This window comes from Homalodisca vitripennis, chromosome 5, assembly GCF_021130785.1.
Source record: "Homalodisca vitripennis isolate AUS2020 chromosome 5, UT_GWSS_2.1, whole genome shotgun sequence".
In the NCBI taxonomy this organism is placed as follows: domain Eukaryota; kingdom Metazoa; phylum Arthropoda; class Insecta; order Hemiptera; family Cicadellidae; genus Homalodisca; species Homalodisca vitripennis.
The window spans coordinates 125,104,877-125,131,118 of record NC_060211.1 but is presented as its reverse complement, the minus strand read 5'-3'; the positions used below and the strand labels follow the sequence as shown (position 1 = coordinate 125,131,118).

The 26,242-nt window shown below is 32.8% G+C and overlaps 1 protein-coding gene and 1 pseudogene across 1 annotated transcript; both read right to left on the bottom strand.

The window, feature by feature from the left end:
- Positions 1–11,348: 11,348 nt before the first annotated feature.
- On the bottom strand, positions 11,349–12,587 carry LOC124363602. The gene has a single exon (XM_046818858.1). The coding sequence runs from the start codon at positions 12,585–12,587 to the stop codon at positions 11,349–11,351; it is 1,239 nt and encodes a 412-aa protein (XP_046674814.1).
- A 745-nt stretch (positions 12,588–13,332) lies between these two features.
- LOC124363601 overlaps positions 13,333–26,242 on the bottom strand; it is a 31,590-nt pseudogene continuing 18,680 nt past the window's right edge.

Sequence of the window (26,242 nt, the reverse complement as noted above, 5' to 3'; positions counted from 1 at the left end):
TTTTTTAGCAAAAATAATAGTAAAATAAAGGGCGTTATAGAAGGAAAATCAAAGTAGACCTTGTTGAAGACCATAGTAAAAAATAATATTAGTTAAAAATTAAAAAAAAAAAATTAAATTTCTCTAAATACAAGGAAGGGTTCCCCAATAAAAGTATGGTGTTAAATTTATAGTTTCTAAGACCACAACTTATTGTGGCCTATTAAAAAAAGACTCACTATTAATTTGTAATTGATCATTGTCTTATTCATTCAATTTGAATCAAACGTTTGATCTCTTCTCATTTTTCACTAAAGTGTGTCGTCAAATACATAAAATTCAATATTATACATTGTGGTACCTTGTGTTCTGCTTGAGTTATATACCCATGGAATGGTGGCATATTAAATTTGGCAAAAACTTACCCAATACATTTTTGCTGTAAAACGGCAATTTAAATGTAATGGAATTTCACCTCAAATTCTTTACAAAATTATTTCAGCGCTCAATTAATTATAAAATATACGTACTGGCATACTTCATGCTAGAAATAGAATGGATGTATCTGCTTCATTACTTTGCAATACAGCTTGTAGCACTAGTGCTGGGAAAAACACTTACAATGAGTGTGTCGGCTTGATAGCCTAGATTAAACTTATATTATGCAAATATATAAGTCTGACAACGTTTCCAATGTAGGCTACTTTAAATTGATGAAGTAATTCGCCCCGAAAACTGAAGTAACTGAGGAATAAAAAAATATTCTGAAAGTCTGTGTATGTATAGTATATGTATACTCAATTATAAATCATAGGAACCTTAATACAATATTTTAAAAATGCCTATAAGAGAAACATACGAGTATACAATTCCTGGAAGAGCAAGATGTCTTACAGCTTCTAATATATAATACAATTATTTAAATGAACGTTAGTGCTGTTATAACAGGAAGTTACGAATAACATATAATGGTAGGTTACAGCTTATCAAACTGGAACAGCAAGAGAGAATAGCGTGTAAGGATCGGCAGAGTCGAGGCGTTACGGTTCGGTAACCTGGAGTCTCCAGGGAGTGTTGAGCCAGTTGCCAGAATTCCCGCAGTGCTGCAACAAGCTGCAATTTACAGTAGGATTTCCGATTGTTTCCTTCTATTTAAATAAACATGTATTATATTCATTAAAGCTTAAAACAAATATAAACTAAATACTTGCCGTCAAAATTGCTGTGATACTGACTACTGGATACGAAAAAAATATTCTGTAAACTGTTTTGACTAGGAGTGTTCAATAGCTGTTCAGCCTAAACAAAGATCGCATTACTAAGTTTTAGTTACTTTTTATTTCAAGTCATGTTAGATAATTAATCTATAATCGACGGAGATTGTTATTCAATTCAGGCAAAGAGTGCAGTTAATTTAATTTCGGCAAGTACCAAGTTATTAAACGTGATTTGCTTATTCTATGCTGAAAAACAAAATTTTGGAAAACTAGAAGTTAGTAATTTTATAGTTAAATAAAAAATATATTTAAATATTTTCCAAATTGTATAAAACGCATTATAAATATCTTTATTGGATTAAAATGTATGTCTTTCTACCTGATTTATAACTCCAGTACTTTCTTAAATTTATATTCGTAACCTAAATTACTTATTAAAAGAATAACACTATAAGTATATTATTTGAGTTTAATACTTTTATTCTCATTGAATTGTTTATATTACTAACAGTATATTTTAAATTAAAGTGTTAAACTAGTTTGATGCATCCATCAAGTCACCAAGAAAATCACCTGAAAATAAAATGTTATAGATAATTTTTAGAGATTTTAATAGTACAGTACTTTTTCCGGGTAGAGCTTATTAGGATAAATCCAGTAATCCCTTATAGGTATCCATCACCAATAATACACTACACTTAAATCCAATAATTCACGGTACACACCAAGAACCAGCAAACAAATCTGTACACTTGAAGCCTTACATCTCAAGTTAACAAAACATTCTATCAGTCTGATCTTTTTAATCAAAACTGGTATAATTTATAATATAAGGTATAATTTCCCAAAGGGTTTCTCTCAAAGCGCCTGTTTACAGTGATTAAAACCGGTAACATAGTTTCTTCTGTCTATTAAAAAGAAACCTTGCTTATCATATCCCCAGATGAACCCGAGAGGGCTTTTCATGCCTTTTTTAGAGTTTCTACCTGACCCACTGTTGAAATTATGGGCACATAACGGTTAGGATAAAAAATGTCTAATTTATGAAAATTAAAAATTTTCTAATTTATTGTTGTATGAGTTATTAAACTCATACAACAATAAATTACCCTCTCAGAAACAAAAACATGAATGTAAAATACATAATTGCCACCTTGAAACATTTTAACACCTAAAGAACTCGTCTGAGCTATGGAAAAATACTGCCCAGTACCACAGACTGGATTTAGTTTAAATTACGGCACAAGCTTTTATGCAGGGTGTTCAAAAAATGGTCACATACTTTTGTGACTGGTAGTAATTAAGATCCCAAACGAAAAACGTTTTGTAAACATAGATAGAGAAATGTGTCGTTTATCAGCTAGCGGCCATGTTGTATTTTCTCATAAAATAAATTATTATCTTTAAAACACCTAAAACTACAGATACTAAACTTTGCAAATATGCTATGACAAATAAGAGGAAAACGTAAATAAATGTGTGATTTGCTTCTATATTAAAAAAATGGCGCCTGTTAGAAAGTCAAATAACAAAGAAAAGAACTAGTGTACTTTAAAAATTATAATTAAAAACGTATTTTTTAATATATATAATAAAAACTTAAAACATTTCAGCTATTTTGCCTTTATATATTGATTTCCAAGGTGTTTTTCCAATGAAATCTGTCAACGCGTAAGCGAGCACGACTTCTTTAAAAGTACGCTTCCACAAGCCTGAAGAATCTCAACTGTGACTTGTTTGATGATCCCGGCTTGTGCAGGCATACCTTCCGGCGAGCTAGGGTAGGTACTAGAACCTAGGGTAGGTACTAGAACCTAGGGTAGGTACTAGAACCTAGGGTAGGTACTAGAACCTAGGGTAGGTACTAGAACCTAGGGTAGGTACTAGAACCTAGGGTAGGTACTAGAACCTAGGGTAGGTACTAGAACCTAGGGTAGGTACTACAACCTAGGGTAGGTACTACAACCTAGGGTAGGTACTACAACCTAGGGTAGGTACTAGAACCTAGGGTAGGTACTACAACCTAGGGTAGGTACTAGAACCTAGGGTAGGTACTACAACCTAGGGTAGGTACTACAACCTAGGGTAGGTACTAGAACGCTAGAGTGCGCTGAAATTAAATCTGGTTACCGATTTTTAACACTGACATGTTCACAATATTATTTATTTCTTTTTGCTGTCGAATAAAATGTCAAGTTTTACAATCCCATACGCACTTAGTATGTTTATAAATGTTTTTGTTGTGATATTTTCCCGTTGCTAAAATGTTTATCCATAAGAAACATTAAAAAAATACTTGATAATTCTCAGACAAATCCGGAGCGACATATCCGTAATCGAACTCAATTGTTGTTTGTGTAGAAATGAAGCTCCATGCAAACTTTTAAAACCTAAAGTCCTTTAGTATTAAAGTATTGTGAGGACATTTATTACGGATATTAACTTATGTTTGTAAATCATACAGACAGAAATGAAATGTTTCCAGCCCCTAGAGAGATAGACTTCGTGAACGCTCAGCTGTAAAAGATTCTGTTTTTGACCTTCTCTTAATTATATTTAATGACAAAAGGGTAGAAATAAAAATATTAATAATCAGATACATATGAATTAATAAACACAATCCATCGCCTTAGTAATTGTATTTTATAAATGAAAAAATTGACAGTTAAATATGGCATGATTTATCAAACGAATAATATTCAGTGCCCAGTGAACTTTAACTAAACGATGTCTCTAGCGTAACACACCGTAGAATTATCACTATAATTACATAGAAAGTTTTAATGTAGCAAAGTAATTAACACTTTCCGAAAGGAAAACTTACAGAGACAATTTAAAGAGTGAGGCAATTACTTTGTCCGTTGACTTAAATTAGTTTTCTGAAACTATAATAACAAAAACTACTAAATAAGTCAAGTTGGGGTTTGTGTCAGCAACAGTAACCTCACGGCCTCTCTACTCCAGGCCAATCTCAGTTTACAAATAAAACCACTTCAGGAGTTCTTAGTTTAATTGATATTGCTTTTTTATCACTCAAAAAAGCCAAACATACAATTTTAAGCTTGTGCGATGTTCACTATATGTCTTTGTTTGAAAGTAGATTGAAACCTGACGAAATCATGTTCAGGAAAAATTTGTATGTGTTTTGAGCATAAATTTTATTCGCTGTCTTGAAATTGGTGTAGCATTTTACACCATACATATACTTGATTCCAAAGTAAGAAAAATCAAGTTCATAATAACTTACTGCATCTTAGATAAATCTCCTATATTCAGAACTAAAATATATAGAGAGAATCTAGAATCTCTCTAAACATTGCAGTTTTGTATAAGTTAGATTAATATAGAGTACAGTAATCTAGAATTCCAAACTCTTAAAATCTTCCATATTGGTATGTAGTCAAACAATAGAATGTGACTATATTGGTGACGTCATCATTTATAGGTGCCTTATTTTTACTTAATTCACCAAAGGCTATATTTTTACTAAAAAAAAAAACAACTCAAAATTAATGACGAAAATTCGGCTTTGTCTACCTTATCATGCATTGGCAATATGTCTGGTTAAATTTCTCTTTTCTCTTACCCTGCCTTGGTTTATTATAAACATCGTAACGACCACTCAGTATTCTCATGCATTCTCGGCTAGGAAATTATACAGTTTGCTATTCTCGAATAAATGTGTCAATGTGTTATAAAATGCTACTGCAATGAAACGATATCGCCTTATACCGTATTGATCTAGCTTCAATACTTAATAAGTCATTTTTCTTATATCAAAATAGACACTACTGTATTAACAAGGTTCCTTAAGATTGTCAGGATTATATTGGTTTCGTCCTTTCCCTTAATTTGGTTATTATACTTTTATCATATATTTTCTGAGTGAATGTAGTATCATATCATGATGTGTGATACATACACAAACATACGTGAGAACTCTCTCAGTGACAATGGCGAGATGGGTTTCCCATTGCCTCGCTTCGTTTTTCTCATCTTGCCGTGCTATGTTATCTTTTATTATAACACCTTTCCCACTTTCATTCTTCATCTTCAGGCAGGATTCATAATGTATTATACACAAAAAAAAAAAAACATGTAAATTAGGATTATAAAGCTGAAACATAATTGCTCATTAGAGTTTTTAGTTTCTGTCACCTTATTAATTTGTATCCTGTATTGTTTATCAGAATACAGTATCATGCCGTGTGCGATACATGAACAAAGGTGCCGATGTGACACCTTCCGCAGTGGGAAATAAGAGATGTGGTTTTCATTACCTCGCCTCGACTCTGTCACATTTCCTTGCATCGTTATTCTTCTCACAACACCTACTAGGCGTGTTTTATACTGCCAGTCAGGACACGGCGATGTGTAATGTTCCATACTTACATATCTAAGTCGCTTTACTGATTACGCACATGAAATAACTTAATAATTACTTAATAACTAGCCGCGACAAATTTCTACGTTTTTCTGCCCGTCTGTCTGTCTGTAAACACTCTAGCAACCATATTTTTAGTCCGATGTTTCCAAATAATAGTGTTTTTATTCAATTATACTGTTGACCCACAAATACAGTAGATTATATTATTAAAATTGATATTCTCTTAGATATTCCATATATTCATGCTAATGAGTAAAACATTTTTAGTTAATAAAATTAAATGGTGGTTGAAAGAGATTTTAATAGTCTTCGATTATAACATAACGTATCCAACACAAGTGTTTAGAAGAAAATATGCTTAAATGTTGTGTGCGTGTATAACAGATATTAATGGACATGTGTATTTCTTTAATTTTATACACACACTGATACATAGCCTATTATGGCTCAATGTTCTTGAATTGTATGATGTACGTTTAAAATCGGAATATTCAACTGTAATAGTGTCAGTGTAATACGTGTTGGGACGAAGCCAGTCAATAAACCAATTACTGACTAAACACTGGTGAAATATCTGTTGGTGAATCCAGGATATTTGTAATATCATCTGTACTGTGTCAGTCTGAGGGAAGAAAAGGGTGACTAGGAAGGTTTTTAACTTAGGTGTGGTAGTACAGATGCTAATTAACAAAATAATTTAATTATTAAAAACAAATGAACAAATATGGCAGTTAAATGGGAATGGAACAACCTGTTCAGCGAATGTGGTGGTCTAATAGTAATTATCTAGTAGATGTAATAAATTAATTGATAAAAGTCCTAAAATAAGTTTTGAAGTAATAATGTAAAGTACTAATCAACTATTAACAAACACAGCAAAAGTAGGTAATTACCTATGAATAGTAATAACGTAAATAAACAGAATATTATAGTTATCACGTATGAATTGTTATAGCGTAAGTAAACAGTCCATTAAATCCTATACACGCGTCGAGAATTATTAGAGGTTACATCAACTCTGCATGTGCGATCAATAGTGTGAAAACTGAACAGACCATACTATATAACAGCTCAGAGGGACTTTTATTAGTGCATTGTTACGATCTTCGAGGAAAGAAGCTAAAAGAATGGTTGCTATGGTCATATATTTTATTACCTTGGCAGGAAACAGAATCATTAAATTTAATAGTGTTTTGCCCAATACAATTTCTTATTGATTTACAGCTCTAGTACATTCTATGTTCTTTATCGCTAAAAGTTAAGGTTGGAGGAGGTTCTATGATCAATATAAAACTAATTTACCTTATTATATATGAGATCTATGTACAGATCTATGTCAATAGAGAAAGTTTTAAATCTTAAACAACAATCTTAAAATTATAATTTTTTGTTTAGAATATACTGTTTAAAACCCCATTTTATTATAACTATTTGCACCAGATATATATTGTATTGTTGTAGTTAATACTTGAAAACAGGAACGAAAGAACGACCGCCTGATTAAAGTTGGTTCCTAATTTTGTAAAATCTAATTAAAATCATATTTAAAAAAATTAGAAATAGTTCCATAGCCAGCTTTGATAAAAACTGAAATAACATGATAATAATATGCTGTCTAGTAATGTTTTTCCTGTTATAAAAGAACAAAACGAGATAGGTGTGGCGAGCGACAAAGGACGGCGATGTAACATCCTCACCTCGGATTTGTCTCTGTTGCAACTTTTACAAATTGTCACGTTTGTTCATGTACATCACGTGGCATGTTGTGTCCTGATATAACATGCAGAATAAACATTTAGTAGTACTAAGTAAGATGTTAACTAAATTATTAGCACAGTTATAGTTATTCACGTTAATTTGTTTGCATCTCGTTTATTTCGCTCACTAAGTCTCTTATTATAAATCAAGCTCAAAAAAGGATATGTTACAGTCTTGTTTTATGAGTTTTGATGGACACAGTATAACAAGGCATAACAAACAAACTGCAGGTGTGTCAGTATCCATGAATCAATACTACTCACACATTGTGAAATTCTGGTGACAGGGACAATGATAGATTATAGCAACCAGATGTTGTCTTACAGACATTGACCCACGAAGATAACAATGTTAATTTTACCACTTTGGATATTATAATTATATAACTGTAAAAGTATCGGCCTGGATGCGACGCAAATGAGTTAAATGATTTATTTAAATTATTTTCCTTGATATATTGTAAAAACTATACTTTTAACACTTCAAACCCTATTATGTGGGCTCCTGTATGAGTGATGTTTAGATTTTCTGTACTTTTTAAAGTTTCATTAAGCATTTTATATTAAAAATAAATTACATTTGTTCAACTATCGATTGTTGATTTACTTTTTATAACCACGTGCAGTCATGTTGCCTTCCATAGAATCTTGCCCCGAGGGATCAGTTTTCATGAAATTTTGTATTTATAGGATTGTAGTTGTGTGTAAGACAACAAATTAAGATATATCTTTCATAATCACTAAGTGAAAGAACATTAAGGCCCAGTATCACACTAGTAACTTGTAACCAAATTGGAAACTAATTTTGTAAACTCTATCCAATTATAAACACAGAAAGAAAATATTATGACGTTTTTAAATATATATGCCATTGTATAATATTATGAGGAGAAAGCTGTGAATTTATAAAAAAGTTCAAAAGCATCCTTTTTTCCACAGTAAGACAGAAAGAGGGAAAAAGAGAATAGCTATTTTAAAGTGCGGAGTTTACACTAATGTAAGCTTTTAAATCTGTGTTTAGACTATTTCACGCATTGCATTTATAATCCAATAGATCTAAATATGTGTGTATCATACAAACATAACAATCACTGTTAGAAAAATTGTAGAATCATAGTTATTTGAGATACCTACCGACAAAAGATGAGAAAGAGGTAATTATTTACACATCACAGAAGATTTATAATGTATATCGATTACGCATTACTATGTTCAAAAGTTTAGTAAAGCGATAATTCAAGATAACAACAAACTGCTGACTTTTAGCTTGATATTGAGTATTTTATGTGCCAAAATATGTACTATGGATATGTCGGTAATTGTTACACGAAATATTACATTTTTCTATATAACTGAATGATTTCATTCAACTAACTATAATGTATACTGTAAATCTTGTCATTTTTTGTTGGGACAGAACATTTATTTTGGTGTAAATTTCAGACTATATTTTAAAACCAAAAGCAAAATTACTGAATTTAGGCCTACTAGTTCGAAGTCAACGGTAGAATAGAATGTTCCTCCGCAAAATCTTTTAGCAGCTGCTTTAGTGGGTCATTATTTTTGATGATCTACTAAAAATGGTTGTGTGCCGTTAGACCTTAAATATTGTAAATTAAACGAAATAATTTATGTTTTTCAATATATTAAATTATTTACTGGAGGTCTTCAGAACAATCTTGTGTTGAATATCTAAAAATTATTCTCTAATAGTAATATAGAAGACAAAATTCCTATTAAACTGTAATGATAAAGAACACGGTATAACACAGTATCTGCATGATTTACTCCACGTTTGGGGTTATGAGGATTGTCAGTAAACTAGTGTAGCCTACATTGCATTGGGTCAGACATAACAAACTGTACTCGAGGAGAAAGCTGTGAACTTGTTTTAGAAAATACATGCTTTTCGGATTGTTTTTTATGTTTAAATAGTCAAATGACTGTATGCACCAAATCCTCAAACTAGAAGTTGTAGATGGAGACACGTTACCAGTCATCAGTTAAATACGGTTCATTCTAAGCTGAAAATGTTCGGTGACGACAAATGTTTTAATCTAATCAATAGTAATTTTTTATACGTTACTAATTGCATTGTACATTTTTTTAAATTCTGTTTTAAGAAAGTTCGGTCAGGGAGAAATTTCTCCTATAATTGTTAACCGTAAGTTGAGATTGAAAAGATAACAGGATGGGAGGTATTTACCACCGGTATGCGTTACAATAGACACTTGATCTACTACCTTTTCAGGCTTCGTGTTTTTTAACGGTACTTCTGTATTGTCTGAACATTGTTCGTTTGAGATTCTCTTGACTTAATGCTAGGCTTCAGGCACATATTTGAGTTTTGACGTTTAAATATTTCTTGACACCTTTTACTTTATTTTTAGCCAAATTTTTAACTTAACGTTTTAATTTTTTTTTAAAAAGAAGTGCGGATATTAATATTTAATAAATCATTCTTTTGATATAAAATGAGTTTATAGCGAAGGTAAGCCTCCGTAAAGCTACTGTCTCATTATTATAGGAATTTTAATTTTATCAAAAAGCTACGCTCTGTAATAAAAAATATTTGTATTTACTTTGCGATGGTTTTTATTACTAAATTTATATATGTAACATAAAATGTGATTTTTATATTGCACGGAACAGGTTACTTGGTTTAAAAAACTACAATTTGTTATTGCGTTATGGCATTACATGCATTATTAAAAGTTATTCCAACGTGTAAAAGTTTATCATACATTCAGGGATTTTATTGGAGTTAAAAATAGTTAAAAAAATAAAACTGTATTAGTATTCCGACTGGAGATCAAAGTTACTCCTAACTTCTTGTTTGAACTTGAAGTTCTAGGGAAGCGTGTCCACTTGCTGATGGTTCTGGAGTCCCGACAAGTCCTAAGCTGCCATAAAAACTTCTTCTTGTATACTCTCCTGTAACTATTGACTTACTAATTCCTTATTTAAATAAAAGAAACATAAATATGACATATAACCTCAAAATTATACCACACAATACAACAACATTCAGCAAAACTATCTAACATAATTAAAGTGCTGGTACGTTATAACTGTCAAGTAACATAGCAACAGAAAAGTTGTGTGATTGGTTATCCAATCAAAAAGTAAAACATTAAATATGTTGGAAGTTTCACAACCCTTACCTAGGCAATCTTTGTTAAACATTTTAATATAATTTTTATGAATTTTCAGACCTCACTATCCTTTTTACATATAGAATTTTCTCAGAAACCATTGGATGTCTGAAAATGTTTACAGATACTATTTTCTTTTATCCTCATCGTCTTCGTTCAATGTTCAATTATTTTATTTAATGTGAATGCTGAGTTTAGATCCATTTTACCTTAAGCTTAGTGCAGCAAAAGAAGTATGACCAGAGGAGAAGAAGTCATTGTACCCATCCTCATCATCTGTTGCCTCTCAACAAGATATGACCTAAACCAGTTTAGTGCATTATACCCGAAACCAAGAAACTTCATCTTTGCAAGCAATAAAGAATGGCTGATTGAGTCAAAAGCCTGGGAGTAGTCAAGCATGACTAGTGAACTACACCGGCCTCCGTCCCGAGTCTCAAACAAGTCACTAAACAAGTTAACCAGTGCAGTACATGTCCCGTGATGTTTCCTGAACCCAGACTGGAGTTTCGGTAGAATATTTTGCTCATCAACAAAATTCGAAATTTGTCTCACAACCAATTTTTCCACTATTTTCGACATGGCTGGTAAGATTGATATGGGTCTAAGATGAGAAACACTTGTTGGTATCTGTGTTTTCGGCAATGGTTTGACTATACTTATCTTCCATGTCTGTGGAAACTCATCTCTTGCCAAGGAAATATTTACAAGGTGGGTAATGGCATCAATAGCATATGGGCTTACTGCTCTTATCATATCAATACCGATGTCGTCTATTCCTACTGCCTTAGAGGTAATTTCATTCATTGCTGACACCACCTCTTTTTGTGAAACTATCCTAAACTTAAACTTGTTAGTTAGTCCTACCCTTTCTGTTCGTATCATAAAACTGCTCCAATGCTTCATCAGGTTCGCAAGACGTGCCCATCTCTGTGAAGTACTTGTTTATATCATTAGTATTCATGTTTGGAGGCAGTTTTTGATCTTTTGACCCCACTATACCATTCTGCCGTAAGCATTTCCAGAAAATACTGGAGTCTCTACAATTGGCCAGTTTATCTTCAAAATATCTCTTCTTTGCCGATCTTATAGCACTATTCAGTGTGTTTCTGACTCTTTTATATTCTGACCAGTTAGCATCATTCTGATTCCTAAGAAACTGCCTCTTCAACCTGGTTTTCAATTTTGTGAGTTCTATAACTTCTCGGGTTCTCCAGGGGGCCTTATTTTTTGTTACTCTTTTAGTAACAATTGGACCATGTTTGTCAAAAATGCTTTTAACGTTGGAAGCTATGAAATATTCTATATCATCAACACCGCTGAGATCACATACTCTATTCCAATCCACTTCAGCAGCCATTGCCAATGTTTCATTCAGATTAAATTTGGAGTAATCTCTGTACCTTATCAACTTAGCCTGAGTCTTCTCTTGTTCGAATCTTAAGTCACAATATATGAGTCTATGGTCTGTTATTCTCAATCCTCGATGATCAATAATACTTGATGTGTCTATAACTCCACACTTTTCTACTTTGGTAGCTTTGTCAGCAATCAGATGATCAATCAGTGTTTCTGAAGTGCTTGTCACTCTAGTCGGCTCACTGATATGCTGTACAACGTTGTGAGACTTAATCAGACGACGAAGGTAGCCAGCAGCACTGCAGGTATTGGACATCAGATCAACGTTGATGTCACCCAAACAGACGTCAGAGTTAACCTCAACAGCCATGTCCACAAAAAAAGACTGGAACAGAGATTTTAGGCAAGTGTAGTTCACATCAGGCGGTCTGTAGACGATGGCAACCCCTAGTTTACACTCTCTCATTCTGACAATAAGCGAAATGTGTTCAATACTAGGGTCAACTTCGGCCAGCTCGACTCGCTCAAATCTAAGACAGTCCTTGATGTAAACGGCAACGCCACCACCAGGCTGCGGACTGCGGTCAGCTCTCAAAAAAGTGTAACCCGGCATCTCGTAACTGAGAGAAGGAGTATAAGGGTCAAGCCATGTCTCAGTGACACCAATGACCTCAAAATCGAAATCTTGCACAAGGGCATGGAGTTCATCAAATCCAGTGTTGAGGGAGCGCATATTGACATGAGCCAATCTAAAATTGCTCCCTCTTACTGCCCGTTTCCCGGAATCGGAGGTGTCTGTGAGTTGGAGATTGAGCTTAGGGGGTATACCGCAGCAGAATGCTCAGTCTCGAGCCTGAGACCAAAGTCCATCACAGCTTCAAAGAGTGCCGCCAGCAGCGCCACACCTCTCCTGTTTAGGTGTCTGCCATCCCGGCCAAGATCTAGCCTCGCAACCCAACAGTTCGCCTCCACAAATGTGACACCAAAGTTGTGACACATTATTTCAAGCTGACTGTTAAAATCAAAAAGAGCTTTGTAGCCAATATCTGATCGAATGAGAACGCTGTTTACAAATATTTTGGAATTTGGAAAATGTTTTTTAGTTGTAGACAGCAAGTCAGCCATACTGTGGAGAGCCTGTTTTTTTGCCACCCGTTGGCCCGTTGTACCCCGGACCCCCCCTGTAACCTCTCCTCAGGTTGTTGGTGCCTACATGAAGATGAATAAAAGACAGATCTTGATTAACATAGTTCAGCAACCTTTCTTTGACATTTACAATACGAGCTCCAGGACAGCATTCTAGCATAGCACCCTTATACACACACTTTAGGCTGGCCTGGCGTACTAGAGAATCACCGATAATAAACATTTTACCTGAACTAGCAGCTACGTTGTCTACAATTTTTTCATTAGGAGCCTCTAAATTGACAGTGCTGTGGGCATCACAACAACCTGAGGCATCACCACCACAGAGATCGTCAGGGCCAAACGCCGAGATCCTTCAGAGGGGTCTCAGAGAGCGTGGCAGGGGAAGGCGTCAGCGTACCAACTGAATAGTTGACCCGCGCCTCCGACCCCGCAATCTGAGCCCTCAAACAAACCAGCTCCGCCTCGAGCACCTCTATGGTAGTCAACAAACACTTTCTTTCTTCACCAAAGCTTCCAATTTTGCTTTATTGTCTACTAATAACTTATCTATATTTCCTACATCTAACTGTACATTTTCCTTAATTCTATCACTTAGAGCTAGATTTTGTTCCGTCAATTCTTTACACTGTTGTTTAAGGCCCATGATGATCTCAGTCGACTCATCCTCCAACAAATTGCACTCCACAGATTTTTCTCTGAAACTGCAGTTGAGAGTCTGCACTCTATTCTCAGCAGCTTCAAGGTCCCTATTACGAGAACTGAGTTCTTTCTCCACGTCACTAATTTGTTTATACTTTACATTAAGCTGGTTCATTATTTTAGTAATATGTGGGACAATGTATTTTATGGCATTCTCACCAAAATTAGTAGATATGGCCTTTAGTTCAATATGAAGATGAGAAGCAATATGAATCACTTCATTATCAATAAAATATAGGCCGTCAGTCATGTTTAGCAGGTCAGAAGATCGAGTTATTATAGGCATGTTATAACGTATTTCTGATTCAGAGACAGATATTAAATGTTAACAAAACAGTTATAAATAACTAATAACTAACAATAAATAAATAGCAGCCAATAAATGTATTAACATTGGTTAGCAAGTCTTATAGTCTCTCAGTACAGTGTTAAATATGGGATTGGTGTAAATTAAACAATGTTATTAGTTTAAAAACTTTCAAGGTTTACAAGCGTATTAGTATTTTATTTAAAATATTTCATTTCCCTTTTCATAGAATCATGCCAATCCCAGTGGATAAAGTAACACAACCATTCTTTTAAGTAAGTATCTCGTTTATTAGAAAACGTACTTACATTATCAATTCATATTTAATTATTGGTTCTAAGCCTCTGTATTTTATATAAATCTATCTAACACACACACACACACACACACACACACACACACACACACACACACACACACACACACACACACACACACACACACACACACACACACACACACACACACACACACACACACACACACACACACACACACACACACACACATATATATATATGTATATATATGTGTGTGTATATATATTAGATAGATTTAATAAATTTATAAATATATATATATATAATATATATATATATATATATGTATAAAGTATATATTATACAATTAACATTAAGATGTTATCAACGGAAATAATGTATAGCAATATACCTTATGGGATACTTACAAACTTTAAGTGCTACAAAAGTGATAAATATATAGATATAATAATGGAATGATATAATCATGCTTTTATTGTTTACTGTTAATGTTATAAAGTAATGTTAGTTTACTCGTATATTTAATAAATTGTCTGAAAATGTACTACTTCTCAACTGTACCGAATAGTGAGTACTTAATTTAAATTAGTTGGATTGGATTGTGTTGGATTTGGATCAGTTTGGATTGTGTTATTTTACCAGGAAATTGGCAAGGAATTATAAGCTGTATTGTAGGATTTCAAATAGTTATGAGGAAATAAAAAATTAACACAATACTGACTCTAATCTATGAAAATATTCCTTAAAATAAAATTATTCGTTTTACAAGTTAAATAAGATTTATATGGTTATTTGACTTTTGGAAATAATGTTACTATTGAATATTTTTATTCTAATATAAAACATACCAAATAAAACAAGAAATATTATGTGAATAAATTACGCTCAAAATGTGTCCAAACTTGAAAATTTGATTGATACCTAATTTTTGTTCGAACAGTCGATGATCGATGAATGATGAAGTGGAGGAATGCTGAACATGTTTGCCAAAGCTCTGTATCTGATAGACATGAAAATAAGTTCTAATAACTTATCGATTCTAGAAATAATTCAGTGAGTGGGCAGAATATGCCTGTAAAGTTATTTTACGAGGAGCAGAATAGAATGGCAGCCACAACATTCTGCTCAGCAAACAAGCGTCACAAACTCGCATTCCGTCACATTACATATCTGGAATGTAGACATGACACAGCTACTGCGTGTGATATGTTGAATGAATGTATGTTTACAAGAATAAAAAATTCTGAGAAATTTCTAATCATATTTAAATTGAAATATTTCAGTAAGAAATGTTCCTTATTGAATCTAGCCTTTTGAACTTCTACGTCTTTTTGTTCTAACATGAGCATTCACTCATTGTTTCATATTTGTACTTTAACACAATTCAGTTGTTTTCTTTATTTTTTTTAGTATACCGTGTGTTCCAAATTTTATGCACACTGAAGGAATATTGGAAAGTGTACAGCAAAGATAAAGGACGAAGTGGCGCGTAATAACAGGTCCAACAAATGAATGTGGTTAATTAATTATTTGTTGCGTCGTTCACTCGTTGCGCTCAAAAAACTGTTTTTAGTCAAAATCTTCAAATTGTTACGGTTCCGTTATTAGCACCTATATTGTAAAATTTTGTACATGATATCTGCTTGAAATTTATTCTAGTTTTTAAATATTATAATGAAAGTTTTTAAGACCAGCAAGCACGGGTTATGGCGTTTGAGTACATTTTTAAAAATCCAACGACCCATTTTTCACCTAATTAAAAGAAAGTAAACATCTTTCTGATTGTGAAACTACCATATGTGTTACACTTTTCTTATGGTTTTTATCAAATAAATAATAAAACCCGTCTTTTGTTTAGTCGTTTGAAGAGAAAGTTAAATATATTAGTCGGAAGGTTGGTAAATCTGACTTATAATCTAATATTTTACATTTATACATCGTTTAACAGGTGATCATAAAATCTTATAAGTTTACCAACCCTTTAATTATTGGAAGAAAAAAATCTCTTTCATTAAAAAATGAATGGTATGTTTCGTAACAGCTGAGCCCAACAACAATTTAGTGTAGTGCAATATCAGGTGATCAGTCACCTACATCTACATCTATTTACATCCGGGGATGGAAGGACGGCATAAGGTAGAAAAGGTGCACTTTATGAGGATAGATGCCAACTCACCGATGTTGATATTCATTTTTGTCTCGTTTAATCCGAGGGGAGGCTTCCAGCTCGTCCAGGGCTGCAGTGGGATCCACGGAAGAACGGGTCACTTTCACCGAGAATCGTCACAGGTATCGTGGTAGGAACAAGTTTAGAGAGGAACCATCACGTGACCAAAGAGGTGGACCACCACGGCCGGACCAGGTCACCTCTCAATATGAGAAAGAGGACATCGGGACCCAAGACGGTCCAAATTACTCTACCCACGAGTAAAACAAGTGCAATACTTTGTGAGTGACCGCGACCATATCTCCAGAACGGCTCCGACGATACAGCTGAATGCTTGAGAGTCAATTCTTTCAAAATTTGGCAAACATATTTTCCTCCTTCAATTAAGTTATTGAGAAGTATTCTTTCAACTCCACAACTACATTACGATGTAGATCTCCACCGTAGTGTTACTGATTTTTTTTGTATCACCGAACAATAATAAACGTCCAAAAGTAATCTTGTAACCTTTCCAGCCTGTCCATTACAAAATCAAACTTTAAACAAAGACTTCGTTTCGTGTTTAATTTATCCACTAAAGAACAAACCCGAGAACGCATGATTTTGTGTTAAGTTAGTAGCACGAAATTAGCTCTAAATAATTGCTGGTGTGGCAATGAAAAATTACCTGTACGTTTAGTTGGTTGCACGCAAAGGTTAACTTCCCCAAGCTGGCCTATTGTTATGGAAGTTTTTATTATAAATATTAATGTTTTTAGTAAAAGAGCATTGTAGTTAAACCTCAAATATCGTGTACATATATTACGTATTCACGAATTCTTATTTATTTATTCATTATGTTTTTTTTTTCAAAAGAAGTTGTCGCTTTGTGACTGCAAGTTGGATCATATACTACTCCACCTATATTTATATACTGAGCTTCTAGGCAAAGAGATGATAACTCTCTACTAGTTATACTCGTTTTCTGCTGTGTATGCTTCATGGAAGTCTCCAGGCTTTAATATAAAAGACATTTTTATTTCTTCCACAATTTTAATTATTAAAAGCAAGAAAGAAAAATCTCTTTTATATTTATACTGGTATTAATTTATACGGACTGGAGTTACGTCATGTCGGCCCGTTATTAGCAATTATCTAATTTCATAGCTTACTAGACAAATATTTAATTCTATAAACTAGGTGGTTAAGTTGCGTAAAGCAAAAGATAAATAAGTTTAAAATTCAGGTAGAAAATATAAGAAGTTAAAAAACAAAGTTCTATAACTCTATGAAATAGTTTTGAACATTTACAGGAACTGACTGGCAGAATAAACAGAATAAACATATTTTTATGTATACCTATATTATATTATCAGCTCTATTCTAAGTATGTATCGAAATTTACCAGTGTTGATTGGTAAAATAATTCATATAGTACGAAATAAAATTAAATGGTATGCAAATACCCTCAGCGCTCACTTGGGGAGCTACTATAACTTGTTTAATTTGTTCCCCAGGATCAGTAACAAAGGATTGTCACTCATGCTGTTAGCGCTATAACGGTTGAACTTTAAAAACGCAGTAAGGATGAAAAATTTAACTTTTACTGAACACTATAAATTTAAAATTTTAGTTAATGAAAAATGTAAATTGAACCATTGGCAAGTGACAAATCATTGTTCTCCTCATTTTCGTTACAGCCCAATTTGAAAGTCTATTGTTGTGGTTAAACATTATTATTTAGTAGCAAATTTCTACCCACCAAGATTTTATTGTTGTAACGTTTATATTTATTAGTAAGTTGCATTCAGTCAAGGATAATAATAATTTTGTAACGAATCATTATGTTCATCACTTTCCTTTTTCTAAATAAAGAATATAACTGTGAAGAGCATTTTAATAAAACATAGATTTGGATTTAAATTAAAAGGGGATATAGAGGTATATTAAACCACAGAATGTCAAAGCAGTATCGACAGAAGGAGCCTGACTACCCCAAGAGTTTCTAGCGAGACCTAAGAGTTTCTGCCAATACTGCTGTCGAATTCATCACCTGGCTGTGAGATACCTAATAGGGTTCTCCCCTAACATCAAGCCTCTCAAAATCGAAAATAATGTGTCAGGCAGTTTTCTGCGACTGGTTACATAGTCTACACCTAGGCTCTTCAGAAGGATGTGCTAAGGTGCGCCAGTGTTTCCTGAACTAACCATATCTAGTAATAAGGAAAGGTACCTGTATCAGAAAATCGATGTTTAGCTTCATCAGCCAGTTCGTGAAAATGATTGCACAGAGAAACTCTGCCCTTTCCTAATGGCTAGGTAAGCATTTGATTTGCTTATACCACAAGTGGACTCAGCTCCATGAAATTGCTACGTTATGTTTTTTTTTAGTTCAAGCCGCTTTCCTCGCCAGCCCCGAGTCGCGGTTCATTTGACTATTGAGAGCCGGGATGTGAATAGTTACAATGATTCAATTTTCACATTGCCTCTCGGCAAATGTTCCAAGGGAAATTGCAGTAAAGCAAAACAAAGCTATACTCCACAGGTTACTTCACTATTTACAAACGGTACATCACCCCACGCACAAACTTGCAATTTACCCTTGAAATACCTACTTAAAAAAAAAAAAAAAAAAAAAAACACACATACACACATATTTATTATTGTTTAAATCTTTATGCTTAGAATGTGAATGCTTTGGCTTAGAGGCCGCACCACAGCTGCGGCATTAGCAGACAATTGTTAGTATCTGATTCTGGTTTAAGGTGAGTGAATTAGGCAACCTATGTAAAGGAAATCAAAATTCTAACGGAGTTCCGTAATTCATAAAAAAGTATCCAAACAATATAAAAAATATAATTACAACGTCACTACTGAATAATAAGTCCGATTCCGACAGCAAATCAATCAAATGCCAAACTACTGTTTAAAGTACTATATTAAATTACGTATTAAGGAAACATTTGTCAGCTTAATGTTTTTAGTATAATACAATTAAATATTATTCAACCATAACGTCAGTTTTTATTAGCCTATGTTTCATTGAGGCATGACTACAGAACAGTTACTTACAAGACTGCCTGCAATGTCGGAGTCTAAAACACGCAAATATGTAGCGTTTAAGTGTGAAAGAGAGCAGTCCAAATTACTGCAGCATAAATCAAGTCTCACGCGACGTCACTGCCTGCAGGTGCGTGAATGACATCTCATTCCATTAGTGACTATTTATTATGCTGCAGTCTCGTTTGTGGACTTTTACTTTTCTTGATATTTTCTGAGTACACGGTCATCGGTTCTGGTATACTTAACAGTTATTGTCTATATTAATCTAAAAGTATTCTGATATCTGAAAGTTACTAAAATATACATTTGTGATACCATGAACAAAGCTATATATTTCGTATTTCACAGTTAACCTAAAATAACAATTGACGACACATTAAAAGTTTTGAGGGTTAATTCATACAAAAGAGTTGCTGGTGTTGAAACGTTGTATTGGGTTACAAGAAAAATTGAGATTCCGAAACTTTCCATCTTGAAACTCTTACAAATATAAGCACAGACATGTTTCGGTAAGCATTTCAGAAATCGGTATACATTTTATATGTTTATGTTTATTGGGTCAATCCCATATGGGAATATAATAGTTTGGTATTTTTAAACTTTTCATTTGATAATACTGTGCGTAATATCCTTAAGATTTCGTAATTTTAGGTAACCTCAAGCTTTACAGCATTATTTTACTTTTTAAAACGGCCAATAACTTTCTAAACTGTTTATTGTTTTCATTGATTAGGATATGAGGTAGGTCCAGTTCACAGGAATTGCTGTTATTGTTCTATCCTTAAACCGTTGTATAGGCATCATCTTGAAATCGTCAAATTGAAAGATAACAATTTGAGTGAGGGCGATTATTTTTCACACATTTGTATCTACAAAGTGGCGCAATTTTCAAGTTTATCAAAACCAAAATAATTGGTGGACACATTCACTTGACATGTTATTGACGGTTACATTGAAATCCCTTATGTTTGTTTCTTCTTCTTTGCCTTTATCAAAGTTTGGAAGTAACTTCAAGAATGTTGAGATCGTTTATTCGCTCGCAATTGCTTCATTTCGGCGATATAAGGACAAGTTTTAGTTGACAAAGGAAGTTTTCTCGTATTACTTCAGATTTTACAGAATAAATAAATATATAAATCAGAATAGAACATTTCAGCTGATTCTAAAAATTTATATGTTTACTTTTAACTCTTAGCTTATACACACTTTTTGTATCCTTTTTGAAAACGACAATATTAGTCGAAATATTAAAGGATTTATGTGAAGTCTTTTTATTGTTTAAAGAAGCCTCTGCGCATGTATTTATATATACAAATTTAAATATTTGATCTTTAGTAAATAAGTTTATTAATTAGTTTTATCCACGTGATGTTGCTCTAATTACATGTTGAATATCTATTAAATTATTAAAAGTACAATTAACTTCTACATAAATATTGTATGAAAACAATGATTGGTATTAAATACGTTAGGCAATATAAAAACGTATTAATTTTTAAATCATCTATTCGATATTACATTATTTATGATATTGTTTGAAACACTACAGCACTTTATTTTAGTTATGTATATTTTATAAAATATGATTTAGTGTATTAATGTGTAGTTGGAACCCTACTAAGTGTTATTCTGCTAATTTACATTTATCATCTGCACATTATATTTTAAGACGCGTTTTTTAAAACCCTTAAAAATGATAATATTAATAATAATTTAACTTTTTTACACGTGTTTAAGCTTTAAAATGGATATGCAAAGAATGCAAAGTACATTTGCGGAGAAAATTGGAAAAAATAACACAAACTGGCATTATCATTTTATTATTGTTCTTTTAAATGAAAAAAAAAAAAAAAAAAAAAACTGTAGTAACTTCTAATGTAAACATTTTATTCTTGTTTTCATTACTTGCTAGGAGCATTCATTAGGTTTACATCAATAAGGAGAGATTTTCCAACCTTTACCAATGAATAATACAAACCTATAAGCTACGCCATGAAGAGGGCAAAGTAAAGTTACAAACAAAGAAGAATGGAAGGCAAATAAATAGAAACAAGAAACGCGAGTTACATTCATTAACCGTGTCTTTATTTTGGAGACTTACAGTGCTAATGTGTTTTCAAGTAAATTTATGTTTTATGTAATAATAAAACTGATTTATTTTCAATTTATAACAAAACCTCCAAAATTATAGTCCATAAAATTAATGCTGTCGCTATAACTATTTCCCTGTCATTTCAGAAGCGATGAAAGATTTGAAAATTTCACAGGTTTTTGCAAAACGTTAGATTTATGTTTCTGCAGTGACTCTGCAATGATACAACTCACTCTCTGTCTCATACGTAGAGCCTTGTTTGTGAATATATGCCTTTGTACCCAGGGTTTCTCTGTTTATGAAGGAAAGCCGGTTTATGCAGATGAGAGGGTTGTGTCCTCGGTGATTAAGTCCGTCGCCGCACTGACACCTCCAATCAGACTGACTCTGCATTAATACAGCTCACTCGCTATGGCCTTCTGTATACAGCCTTTGCGAGAAATCTGAGATTTTTTATATTCATACCACTCTTGGTAAACTGTGGTCAGGCGTAATTTTGTCATATATAATTTGATATACACTCCTATTAATCGTGTTCTCACGTCGTCTACAAATTATAATATTATTTAAATACTGTTTAAGGATTAAAACATATAAATAGTGCGTACCATGGAACTGTATTAGGTCACTAAGTATTTATGAATATGTTTTGCTTATGGGAACTTCAGTGCTAAAGAAGTAGTCGTTTTAGTTTAACATGATTATGATTAAAAATCAGTAATTGTCTTTTGTCTTTTTATACTTTCGAGTCTAAGTGTATTTTATACTTATGCAGCGTCATAAAATAAATACTTTTGCTTCTTTAATACTTATAATGTATCAAATAACTTAAAAATAGTTTTTTCTGGTTTATTGATTACGTTTCATAAAAATTTTATATCGTATAGACTGTCATATTTACTAATTTCCTTCAAATTTTTAAACATCACATGGAATTAAAGAATAAAGAAAGAAAAAAATTGAAAATGATTATTTTTATGTAAACTTAAGTTAACAATTAACAAGTCCACGATATGTATTATTTCTCAAACGGTTATTAGAAAACAGACCAAACTCAGTACACTTTGGAGACACATCTTTTAAATAGTTATTTATAAAGTGGAAACTGTATTGGGACCTTCGTAAGCAATGCTCCCATAATAGAGATATATCATATCCTATACAATTATCTTTCCGATGTAGACAGAATTATGTTTTTCTGTGTTGAATGTCTAATTATTCCAACAAAAATAAATAAAACTAAATAGGTTAGGTGCACCAATATAAACAATGATTAATAACTATTTTTACATGTATGGAAACGAACAAGTTTGCCAATTTAACATAGTCAATGTTTATTCTTTATGACAAAATTCAAGAAACATACTGATGATTCCGTACTAAAAGGACTGCAGTTACTGCACTTTCTACATAATTTGCAAGAAACGGTGGATCTTTTTTTACATAAAAGCATAGAGCTATCTTTAGATGTTCGGTTTCCATATTTAACATTTTATTGATAATGGCTAAACCCTTCTCCTCAGGGACCTATAATGTATTGATTAGTGATCAAAACCTGACCCATGAAGAAATGTAGAATATCTAAATCTTAGGTATCTCACTTCTCAAAGAATTTCGAATAAGGCATTTCCTCAATCTCTGTGACGGTTAATGCTTATATTTGAAACCTCCCATGAAGCAAGACTATGGGTGTAGAGAAACTTGTGTGTCATTTTCGAGGTGCCAACTTTAGTTGTCCCTCGTGGCCAGTAGTGGCGCAAGACCCTTCTGGAATTGGGGTGGAACCCAACCTTGTTAATGCCTCAGAAGTACATAAAAAAATACAACTTCTGGGACAGTAATTTTACTACAACATTTCTGAAACGTCACGATAGGCTTATCAAATAGGAAATGTATTAACAATATCTTTACTCTAGCTCTTAACAGAACGCGAACAATAAGACGGCTTGTTCTGCTACTTATAATCAGTTTCCCTCTTCTCTTGCTGTTTCTGTTGATTATCTAGAAAAATGCTGATGTCAAAGAGAATAGTGATGAGAAGGACCCTTTTCTTCTTCTAACCTATGATTCAACACAAATCAACCACAGAACACACACCACAGAGTTTTGCTTTCCTAATCTAGTACAATACAGGAATTGGACAGGATCAGTTCGTTATGATACAGTGATGTCTTGAGTTTAATTTTGTATCAAGACTCCTTCTGGCTTTTTTTTCAACTAACTATCAACAGCTAACAGGAATTCTCTTATTATAAGAGGGAAAATAGCCGAGAGTAAATAAGTTACTATTGTGACTTGTAACGGGCGCAGTTCAGGTCATGTTTCAATGAGAAACAGAAATGTCTTTTGAAATTAACAGTCTTACTCGAGAAACTATTCGATGGTGTCCTGCATATCATGGAAAGTTCATGTGTGCATTGCTGCAATGGAGCTGCAGAGCTTTTAGGATTACAGAGTTCATGATAAAAATAAAATAAAAGTAGATCCAATCCGATTGAAACATAAAAACGTGGCAGAATAACGCTCACATTAAAAAACTTTAAACAAAACTACTGAAAGTACTTAATTATAAACAAGGTTGTCTAAAACAATGGTTTTTTTCTCACCAAAACCTTTAGATCCAAACTTAGTGAAACAACTTCAACGCTACCCCGTAACAACAATGATACACTTCGAACACTTTAAGGTTCTTATTTTTCTAAACACTTTTTAACGTTTTTTATAAAGTAAACAGCTTTTAAATATTTAAAAGGTGGAGAACAAAAAATTATGAGATTTTTTAGTTTAATAACTATTTAAAGTATAAAAAAAACTAAAAATATTTGTGCTTATTAATCATATCTGTAATAAGAGACAAACATGTTCCATAAACTTACGAAAATAATTCCATTTGTTCACACATCCAAGGTTTTAACGTATGAAATAAGGAATTTATTTCATCAATTAAGTATAACAAATGTTATTAAAAACAAATATAGTTAGGAGTAAATATAAACTTGACCAGATTGACTTATTTTTTTGTTAGTACTCGAGAATTCTTTGATTATTCAGAAAAACGTATTCTGAATAATAGTTAAATTCAGGAACTTAGAAACTGAATGTTATTGTGCACCGTTTCGGGAGTAAAAGAAATGTATCTTCGAGGAGGCAAAACACAGACAGTGATATATTAGGCCATCACCCTGACAGACTAGCCTTACTCGACTCCCTTTGTTGTGCAGTTCGGCCATAAATTGGTAACTGTTCTTGAAGTAAAACCTATTGATTGAACTTACAGTTTGAAGAAAGCACAAATGAGTTACTTTCAAAAATGTTTCACACTTTAATGTGACGGATAACAATTTATATTGAAATCGGATTTTTATTTTTCAGTTGAATTATTATGTTTCCAAGGACTTATATAAAATATTTCCTGAGTTCTTATCACTATTCTGTAATTTTATAAGTGGCTAGTTTGTGAAACAAAATATTCGTAAAAACACTTATGATTAGAGGAAGGGGAAGGGGAATCGCTTTTATTGAGTTTTAGTTTCTTTAATTCACTTAAAATAAACGTAAATAAACAAAACAATAAACTTATTCTATTGATTTTAACACTCCCTTGATTTTAATTCCCTCTCGTATGTATAACAAATACAATGTCCTTTTATTTGTTATTTTCCTTTTTTTAAATTGGTAGTTCGAGACGTACTTTTTGTATATGCAGATGTAAAAAAACTACTGTATAAGTTGTTAAACGCACATAAAATGTTTAGATAAAATTATTTATCTTTAAAAAAATTGATTTATTTAACACGTTGTCGTTAGATACGAGTTATGTACCGACTCTAGGGCAAGAGTAGTCTAGAAGAACGTCCAACGCAGTCAATGAGTTAAAGTAGAATTTGCTAGAAACGTTCGTTAAACATCATTGATTAAAAATATAATCATACTACTTCAGTTATTAGTTATTAAGTTCCCTAAAGCTAAACTGATTTAAAAAAAATATTAAGTGATAAAAAAAAAACAGTTTTCGAAAAAATATAATTCTATTTTAAATTATTAAAACTTTAAAAGGAAACATTATCATTTGAAGACAATGTGCGAACAAAATTAATTGGGAATAATGGGAGTCCATTGAATTGTTCATAATTAAATACGGCCTCAGTATAGTTTATTAGAGGGGTATAAATGTGAATGGTTTCTGTTCACTCTCAATGGCGTATACAGAAGACTATAGTGAGTGGAGTGCATCAATGCAAGAGTAAGCCTGAGCGGAGGTGTCACAGTGGCAGGGGTTTTATTACCGGGGACTTAACACACTGGTCATCATAAAACGGCTTTTCTTAATCAACAGAAAACCTCTAAGTATAAAGTATTATATTTACAAGGCTGTATACTGCAATGACTGCAGTGAGTGGAGTGCATCAATCGAAGAATCAATATGATTTGAGGTGTCAGAACGTCGGGGGACTTTGTCACTGGGGATATAAGCATCTTATAGATAAATCGGAGTTCTTTCTTAAAGACAGGTCATCTAGGTACAAATGTTTCTATTTCCCACAATAACTGTATATAGAATGTAGAGGTGGGTCAATGCAGAGTCAGTCTGATTGGTGGCGTTAGGGCGGTGGGGGACTTCATCACTGGTTTATTGTGTGGAGTTATTAAA

Bases quoted from the DNA above. Each gene is read 5' to 3' on its own strand.
- LOC124363602 (XM_046818858.1), bottom strand. From the start codon at position 12,587: ATGCGCTCCCTCAACACTGGATTTGATGAACTCCATGCCCTTGTGCAA.